The sequence below is a fragment of the Mustelus asterias genome, chromosome 8, assembly GCF_964213995.1.
Source record: "Mustelus asterias chromosome 8, sMusAst1.hap1.1, whole genome shotgun sequence".
In the NCBI taxonomy this organism is placed as follows: domain Eukaryota; kingdom Metazoa; phylum Chordata; class Chondrichthyes; order Carcharhiniformes; family Triakidae; genus Mustelus; species Mustelus asterias.
The window spans coordinates 32,110,729-32,120,652 of record NC_135808.1 but is presented as its reverse complement, the minus strand read 5'-3'; the positions used below and the strand labels follow the sequence as shown (position 1 = coordinate 32,120,652).

Below are 9,924 nucleotides of genomic sequence, written 5' to 3'. Positions count from 1 at the left end.
ATGCTATTGGGACTTGATGGATTGAGTTATAAGAAGAGGCTGGATTGGGGCAGGGGGAGAGTTTGGGACTGGGGGAGAGATTGGGGCTGGGGGGAGATTGGGACAGGGGGAGATACATTTGGATTCCAAAAGAGAAAATGATGGAAAATCTCAGCAGGTTTGGTAGCATCTGTAAGGGGAGAAAAGAGCTGACCTTTCGAGTCCAGATGACCTTTTGTCAAAGTTGAGAGTTGGATTGGTGGGAGAGATTGGGAAATTAAGGGGCGATTGTGTCAGGGGCAATCAATGCTGGTCTAGCCAGTGACGCCCATATTCAGTAAATGAGTAAGAAACTTTACAAGCATGTAAATTAAACTGAACATTGACTAGTTTGCCTGATAAGAGGTAGGTTGAAAGTGAGTTTCGCAATAAACTGGAAAGTGAAATTGAAATTAAATCGAGGATCAGCAACTGAGATGGCCGCCAGTAAATCAGTCTTAACCCTGAGTGAGGATTTAACCTGCTCCATCTGCCTGGCTCTGTTTGAGGAGCCGGTGCGGCTGGACTGTGAGCACAACTTCTGTAAATCCTGTATCCAGAAGTGTTGGGGAAAGCAGGGGGAGAAGTTTTCCTGCCCGGAATGCCGGGCAGTTTTCCCCCAGAGGTCGTTTAAAAATGCCAGGGTGTTGGCCAATCTCTGTGAGAAAGCCAGACAGTTGGAAGTGAACCCGGCGCCACAGGCGGTGGGCTCTCACTGCGAGGAACACGATGAGAAGCTGAAACTCTTCTGTGAGGACGATCAGACTCTGATCTGTGTCATTTGTCGCGATTCACCCTCACACTCAGGACACAGCTTCCTGCCCGTGGCGGACGCGGTGAGAAAGTACAAGGTAAGGGGGACGTGGTGGGTGGGTGCAGAGGGAGAGGAAGGAGATTCATCAATTCCCCGCTCCCCAGTGGGTGGATGCAGCCTGGGGGGAGGGACTGGGCAGCTGAAATGTTTGTTTCCCAGCGCATCATTGGCTGCCTGTCTGAAATCCCATCCCTGGATCGAACTGGATCACTTGGTTCCTGTCTGGAGCCAATTCACTGAGTCACTCTGTAAACCGGAGTTACTGTCTGGAAGCAGATTATTGTCACATGTTCGGGATACAGTGAAAAGTGTTTTCTGACGTGCTTTACAGACAAATGATACCATACATAGAATACATAAAGTTTGTTTATTTATTTAATAGTTACAAGGAGGCTTACATTAACACTGCAATTAAGTTACTGTGAAAATCCCCGAGTCGGCACACCTGTTCGGGTACACTGAGGGAGAATTCAGCATGGCCAACGCACCTAACCAGCACGTCTTTTGGACTGTGGGAGGAAACCGGAGCACCCGGAGGAAACCCATGCAGGCACGGGGAAAATGTGCAAACTCCACACAGACAGTGACCCAAGCTGGGAATCGAACCCGGTCCTTGGCACTGTGAGGCAGTAGTGTTAACCACTGTGGCATCGGGGAGAAGGAAACGAGAGAGTGCAGAATGTAAGGTTACATTCATAGCTAGGGTGTAGGGAAATGCAAGGTAAGTCCATTCAAAAGTCTGATGGCAGCAGGGAAGCTGTTCCTGCGTCGGTTGGTACGTGTCCTCAGACTTTTGTATCTTTTTCCTGATGGAAGAGGGTGAAAGAGAGAATGTCTGGGATGCGTGGGGTCTATAATTATGCTGGCTGCTTTGCCGAGGCAGCGGAAAGTGTAGACGGAGTGAATGGATGGGAGGCTGGTTTGCGTGATGGATTGGGCTACATTCACAACCCTTTGCAGTTTTTTGTGCCCTTGGTCAGAGCCTAAGCATTTTTTATTCCTGTGCAAAAATCTTCTTTCATTCTCTCTCGTAGAATCATATCCCTATAGTGCAGAAAGAGGCCACCTGGCCCATCAAGCCTGCACCGACTCTCCAAAACAGCATCTAACCCAGGCGAACCCCACACTCTACCCCCATAACTGTGTGCATTTACCATGGCTAATCCCCCTAATGTAATAATCTTTGGACACTAAGGGGCAATTCAGCATGGCCAATGCACCAAACCAGCATGTCTTTTGGACTGTGGTAGGAAACCGGAGCACCCGAAGGAAACCCACACAGACACAGGAATAACGTGCAGACTCCACACAGACAGTGACCCAAGGCCGGAATCAAACTCTGGTCCCTGGTGCTGTGAGGCAGCAGTGCTAACCTCTGTGCCCCTATGCTGCCCCATCCTGGGGTCTCTGAATTTGTTTCTCCTATCCTTGTGGAGTGTATCTCAACTTTATTTTTTTTCATTCATGGGATATGGCTGTCACTGGTGGGGCCAGCATTTATTGCCCATCCCTAAATGCCCTTGCACTGAGTGGTTCACTCAGCTATTTCAGAGGGTGTTTAAGAGGCAACCACATTGCTGTGGATCTGGAATCACATGTCAAACAGTCCAGGTAAGGAGGGCAGATTGGGGAGTGGGATACACCTCAACTACCTGTCTGATCATCCACAATTGTCTGACAGTCACCCACCCTTACTCTGCTAGCACATGGTTAAGATTGTAGGGTGACTGCATCCAGAAACAAGTTAACTCTTAGCCTTGACAACGCAACGCAGTAACACCAGTTGCTGCTCAATGTGTGAAACCCGTCAATTCAGCTACTACAGCTGAAGAGATTTCCTGCATATGGGGCGATGCAGGACTGGAGCAGTAACCTGGAGTTCCCACGTGGAACAGGATGTGAACTCCACAGTTCTGAGATTACCTGCCATCCCTCTATTTATTAAACTATTAAGTGAATTAACAGAAATAATGCTAAGGCTTGAATAAATAAACACTCACCAGCGACTCAGGTGTCAATTGCTCCCCTTGTGCTGACATTTGATTGTATAGGGAGCTAATTTAAATGTTTTTACTCAACTCTTCATACCTACATAACACAGATCTCAGTTTATTGATAAATTCAGAACCTACTGGTATTGTTATAATTTAATATTAAAATTCTCCCCAAGATCTGATTAAACAATTGAACATAATTTAATTGACTGTTAAATGATCAATTTTGCTTTATATTTATACGAAGTAACTCAGTTATTTTTAGTTTGTATATTTGATTATATGATTAGGCGATGAATTAAATTAAAAGCTTACAATGATTTTCACACCATGCTCCCCCTTTTGTCCAGTGATGATGGGTATGCCCAGCGATCAGTGTGGCCAGCTGGGAAAATAATGTGAGATGGTAAAAAAATAAATCATGCCAGGTGCAAAACGGTTTGCTATCATCCCAGCCCTTTTCCAATGGAGAGAGCCGCATCTCACCCAAAATGGGTGTGAAGCTTATTCTGCAATGAAGTGCTCGCTCCTTGAACGGAGTGAGGATTCACAGCTTGGGAACTGCACCCCCGGTCTTCTCCCATTCCCAGTGGTTATGGGCCAACTCCTCCTGTGGGGACAGAAGGGGGGGGGGGGGGTGATTGGAAACCTGTTGGCTGGAAGGGGGTGGATGTCGGGGATTGGGTTGGTTGTGGAGTGTGTCGGGCTGTGCCTTGGTCGGCACGGTTGTGACAAGGGGTGCCAGAGGGGTTGGAGGAAGGTGCTGGGGGTTCAGGTGCCGAGGGCCGCAGGGTGTCAAGGCGTGGCTCGACATGGACATTGGAGGTGTGACAGACAGGTCTGATGCCAAGACGAAATGGACACTCAACCTTGCTGCCCGAACAAGGTAGTTAATCTTCCAGCATTGGGCACCGGTCCTCCGTGTCGGCGTACGGGCACTGACTGCCCCTGCGTTTTCTCGCCATTGTGACGCTTTGAATATTTAATGGAAAATCCCGCCCGATTTCTCTGTTGTGCAGTTCAAGCCCACAGTTCTATTACTTCTGCCTCTGTTTATATGCTGCTCCTTCCCTGGGTTATTGGAAACGAGACTCTCACTAGTTTGTGATACAACAGTAGACGTTACAGTGGATTATGCTCTGATCTGATTCCATTTTAGGACAAACTGAAATCGATTGCTATCACGGAGGATGATAAGAATACATTAAATCAATTCAAACAGCAGCAGCAGAGGGAGATTTCAGAACTGGAGGTGAGTATGACTCCAGCTCCCTTTCAACACTGCAACCCTTTAACAACCCGCTGTTTAAACAATCTCTCTCACTGTCATAGCAACTCACTGGATCCCTGGAGCAAGACATCTCCGCACAATTTGCCAAAATCCATCGATATCTTGAAGACAAAGAGAAACATTTAATCAAAGAGCTGAGGAGACAAAAGGAGGAAGACAAGCGACTGATAGAGGAGAATCTGAGAAAGATGGAAGAGGCACAGATGCTTTGTGATGAACTGACTAACCTTTCTGCAGACAACGAGCAGCACGACAATATCTCCTTTCTCCAGGTGACCCTTTATAACCCAATCTCCAAACGGTTGCTTTAAGTACAAAAACTTTATAATAGGGTTTAATCACCATCACAACAATACACAGTGTGCAGCATAACTGAGGACACACTGATCTCAGTCAGGACTCAGCTTGGGAGTGTTTGAGGAGACTGTCCCACACTGTCTCACCTCTCACTGGCTGCAGAGAAAACAGAAACAGAAGTCTTGATGTGATAGGACTGTGGGTTTGAACTGGACAGGGGAGAACTCCCAGCTGTGTGTACTTTCCCAGTTACAAACCATTGCTATTGGAAATCCCTCGACGATTCAGATCAGCTGATTAGGAGAGCCTGAGTGAGGGCAAAGTATTAATCTTGTCCTTGTCCTGTTGGTCTAACCCTTATTAGTTTTACAACATTAACAGTGATTACCAGGTTACTGTATCAGTTGAGTCAGCATCTAAATATCTCGCATGGAGTTCCAGAGGTTCTCTCTTTTAGAATAAAGGTCATCTGCTTTCATATTTCTTTCCTACTCCCCTTTTGCTTGAATGGATGAAATATTGTTCCATGGTTATTCATCCCGAGTGTAACCATGTGTTCCAGTTGAATCCCATGGGTGCTGGTGCTGAGAGCAGTGACATGTTGGGGTTGAGTCCCATGGGTGCTGGTCTTGTGAGGATCATTGATTCTTCAGGTTTTCAGGGGAAACAGTGTGGGTGCATTTGGGGTTGGAGGTTTTGATTTTGATTTGATTTATCATTGTCACATGTATTAGTGCACAGTGAAAAGTATTGTTTCCTGCATGCTATACAGACAGAGCATACCATTCATAGAGAAGGAAAGGAGAGAGTGCAGAATGTAGTATTACAGTCATAGCTAGGGTGTAGAGAAAGATCAACTTAATGAAAGGTAGGTCCATTCAAAAGTCTGTTGGCAGCAGGGAAGATGCTGTTCTTGAGTCGGTTGGTACGTGTTCTCAGACTTTTGTATCTTTTCCCAACGGAAGAAGGTGGAAGAGAGAATGTTTGGGGTGCATGGGGTCCTTAATTATGCTAGCTGCTTTGCCGAGGCAGTGGGAAGTGTAGACAGAGTCAATGGATGGGAGAGTAAGGTAAGGGTTGTGGAAGTGCATTGCAAACTCTACCCAAATCGCTTCATATTTAACTAAAGTCACTGATTCTACATCATTTAAAATTACAGTCTAAACAGCAGTGTGTATATTGATTAAAATATTTCTGATTCTCTGTCCCACAGGAACTGAAAAGATTGAAAGAAAGGTGAGTATCTAATCCCAACTCACACAGGGTTTTACACTGTGATCACAGTCTGTATCCAGCAGAGAGTGATTAAATCAATCCCATTCACACAGCTACCTGGATAAAGGGGAGGATGTGGAAGATGATGAGGGGAGTGAAGATGAAAAAGATGAATATGGATTTGAAGATTCAGATTCAGAAAGAAGTGATGTCTTTAAACTGAATGAGGAGATAGTGATGTTTCCAAGAGAGAAATATGCAGGATTCCGAGGCTCGTTTCTCTACCCAGTGTGGAAGGCAATGAAACGGATCATCTTTTCAGGTAAGAAACTCCCCAGCTTGGTGTCCACTCTCTGTACAGCTTCCTGCCCTCACCCTCCCTCTCTTGAAGGTGCTGTCTGTAACTGATCCAGATCACTGCGGCAGCCGTACCAAGTACCTGATCCAAGAGCTGTTCTTTGCACGCTGGAGTCTGATAAAATATCTGAATATATCTAACCGTACCCAGTCTGTAATATCTGTTCACTGTACACACTGTAGTCTGGGAATATATCTAACTGTACACCGTACCCAGTCTGTAATATCTGTTCACTGTACACACTGGAGTCTGGGAATATATCTAACTGTACACCATACCCAGTCTGTAATATCTGTTCACTGTCCACACTGGAGTCTGGGAATATATCTAACTGTACACCATACCCAGTCTGTAATATCTGTTCACTGAACACACTGGAGTCTGGGAATATATCTAACTGTACACCGTACCCAGTCTGTAATATCTGTTCACTGTACACACTGGAGTCTGGGAATATATCTAACCATACACCATGGAGTATTTCTGGAGGGAAATAGAGTTAAAGTTTGGGATAGAAAGGACATTTAGATCCAAAACATTAAATGAATTTTGCTGCACAGATGCTGTCAGACTGGCTGAGTTTGTTCAGTATTTTCTGTTTTTATTTCACATTTCCAGCAACGCAGTATTTTACTTTTATTTATGTACACGTTGCCCAGTCTGTAATACTTTCTGATACTGAACTATGGGCTTGGTACTTGTCCTTTGTAAAGATATCGGATAATATTCTGTGTCCATGCACCTTCCCATGTTACAATATTTAACCTGATCTCTTTTCAATTTACCCCCTTATAGCCCCACTGACACTGGACCCAAACACAGCCCATCGTAACCTCGTGCTGTCTGAGAACCTGACCAGTGTGAGACTCAGTGACACAGAATTACAAGTTCCTGATAATCCAGAGAGATTTGATGTGTGTTGCTGTGTCCTGGGATCAGAGGGATTCACATCAGGGAAACATTACTGGGAGGTGGAGGTTGGGGACAAGACTGCGTGGGATGTGGGTGTGACCAGAGAGTCAGCCAATAGGAAGGGAAAGATAACACTGGGTTCTGAAGCTGGTTACTGGGCTGTGTGGCTGAGAAATGGGAATCAATACGGAGCTATCGATTTCCCATCAGTCCCCCTGACCCCCACTGAGAATCCCAGGAACGTCGGAGTTTTCCTGGACTATGAGGGAGGACAGGTGAGCTTTTACAATGCTGATGATATGTCCGTTCTCCACACTTTCACTGACACCTTCACTGAGAAACTCTTCCCTTATTTCTGGGTTGGATTGTGTGATGAAAATGCTGTCCCCCTTAAACTGCGTCATTTTGAACAGTAGATTTCTAACTTCATGTGAGAACATGCAGAAAAACGCTTCTCGGCCTTTTGGCTAAGATCAAGTGTAGTATCGACATGCTGTGCTTGGTTGAAGTCATTCGGTTACATTTTAACTTCACTTGAAGCAATTTTTAAAAGCGGCATCTCGGCCTTTTGGCTAAGATGCAAATGAGATCAAGCCTTGGAGGAGGAGCTATGCCTACTCCAATCAGCTTGGATCATGTCGATCAGGCCCAAGACAGGAGGTGAGAGCCCTGTCTTGTCAGCATGGATCGGGAATGTCTCAACTTGTTGAGACTCTGAATTGGACTTGATTTGAATTAATTGGAATAAAAACAAAAAAAAATGGGATCAATATTTTTCCTGCCCTTCTCCAATGAGGGGTGGGAGAGGACCAGGAGTGGAGGGGAGAGTAAAACTACAATGTCATGATGTGTCAGCCCTGTTGCCCACCGTAGATACATTAATGTGGCAGCGTGTCACGTCACGGGCTTGTGTGTGTCCCTCTCTCACAGTGTCATTGGGAATCCTAATGAAATTTAATACTGCTCCGTGAGACATTCCTGGGAGCTAAATGGAGATGGCAGCAGTCGAATCAAATAGGAATTGCTTTCTCAGCGCTGCCTGTAAGTCAAAAGTAGCAGGAATTTAACCCCTATCCCCACCGCACTCCCCTCACCAAACCCCATTTCGGCTGGCCTGGTGATTCGATTTAACTTTAACAGGATTTAAGTTAACTGCTTAACTTGACCATTACTAGAAACCTTTTAACAAAATCAAGCAGATCAAATTAGTGTAGATCAAAAAACAAGCCATATTGATATTACTAATCAATGAGCTATGTTAATATCGTGCTGTCCAGTAATCATCGCCGAGAATGAAATGTTTGCATCAGAAGAAAGTACCTCAATTACTGTGGAATTGAAGGATAAGTAATTCAGAATCAAATCATTTAAAAGTCAAACACATTGCTGTGGATCTGGTGTCACATGTGGGACAGACCAGAAAAGGACTTCCTGAAAGGACATTAGTGAACCAGATGGGTTCACTCCATTGTGCACCAGGGAACAGTTAACTGCCAGGGCTTTTGCTGAAATTCAAATGAGGCCAATCAACTCTCTGATCTAAAAAGATTAAAAAGCTTCAGCAGTCTGTCCCTTCTGCCAAACTCAAGTATGCCTTTTCTTTCTATTTATTAGTAAATAGATTAGTCTTTAGTTCATTGAAAAGTATATTGTTGTTTTCTTTTGCGTATGTTCAATAAACTTGTTATTTGCTAATTCACTGTCTGAGTCTTTGCCCGATGGTTACATCTGTAGAACTTGAGCAGCTTAAAGGTTAATTTGGGATGCAGTAATTAGAATTCATTCAACTAAATTAAATCAAGTCTAAATTTATTTAAATGCTCCTTTTGCCAACATAAATCACTACATCTCAATGCAGTCGGGATCAGTTTATGCCCACGTTCCAGGATTTTCCCTATCCCCGCCTGCCAACAAGTACACTCTCCCACTCCCCCTTAGTACAGAACAGAGCCAGAGATCCTTATGTCAGCTCCATACATAAAAACATATGAATTAGGAGCAGGAGAAGGCCACTCGGCCTCCAGAGTCTGCTCCACCATTCTATAAGATCATGGCTGGTCTGATTGTAACTTCAACCCCACATTCCTGTCGACCCCCCGATAACCTTTCACACCACCTGCCTCCAGTTAATCAAGATTCTATCCAGCTCTGCCTAAAAAATATTCAAATACTCTGCTTTCAATGCCTTTTGAGGAAGATCGTTCCAGAGACTCACGACACTCTGATCGAAAAAGATTTCTCCTTATCTCTGTCGAACATGGGTGACCACTTATTTTTAACAGTGACCCCTGGTTCTAGATTCTTCCACAAGAGTAAACAACCTGTCCACCTCCACATTGTCAATACTTCTCACAATCTTATTTGTTCCTATCCAGTCACGTTTTACTCACACACCCTGTGTCAAAGTGTACAAATGGAGTCAACCTCCCTCTATACTGTCCACGTCAAACATGACCAGGCCAGATACAAAACAGGACACAGAATAAAGCTCCCTCTACACTGTCTCCATCAAACACTCCCAGGACAGGTACAGCACGGGGTTAGATACAGAGTAAAGCTTCCTCTACACTGTCTCCATCAAACACTCCCAGGACAGGTACAGCACGGGGTTAGATACAGAGTAAAGCTTCCTCTACACTGTCGCCATCAAACACTCCCAGGACAGATACAGCACAGGGTTAGATACAGAGTAAAGCTTCCTCTACACTGTCGCCATCAAACACTCCCAAGACAGGTACAGCACGGGGTTAGATACAGAGTAAAGCTTCCTCTACACTGTCGCCATCAAACACTCCCAGGACAGATACAGCATGGGGTTAGATACAGAGTAAAGCTTCCTCTACACTGTCTCCATCAAACACTCCCAAGACAGATACAGCACGGGGTTAGATACAGAGTAAAGCTTCCTCTACACTGTCGCCATCAAACACTCCCAGGACAGATACAGCACGGGGTTAGATACAGAGTAAAGCTTCCTCTACACTGTCTCCATCAAACACTCCCAGGACAGGTACAGCACGGGGTT

At 45.0% G+C, this 9,924-nt stretch overlaps 1 protein-coding gene and 1 non-coding gene across 2 annotated transcripts; both read left to right on the top strand.

Annotated features, from left to right (window-relative positions):
* The first annotated feature begins 433 nt into the window (after positions 1 to 433).
* On the top strand, positions 434 to 8,592 carry LOC144496976 (zinc-binding protein A33-like). Its single transcript, XM_078217637.1, has 6 exons — positions 434 to 869; positions 3,986 to 4,078; positions 4,159 to 4,389; positions 5,628 to 5,650; positions 5,743 to 5,951; positions 6,783 to 8,592. The coding sequence occupies exons 1-6, from the start codon at positions 456 to 458 to the stop codon at positions 7,313 to 7,315; spliced, it is 1,503 nt and encodes a 500-aa protein (XP_078073763.1). The 5' UTR covers positions 434 to 455; the 3' UTR covers positions 7,316 to 8,592.
* LOC144498067 (U2 spliceosomal RNA) lies at positions 7,347 to 7,538 on the top strand. Its single transcript, XR_013498631.1, has one exon. It is a non-coding gene; the product is annotated as a U2 spliceosomal RNA (small nuclear RNA).
* Positions 8,593 to 9,924: the final 1,332 nt, after the last annotated feature.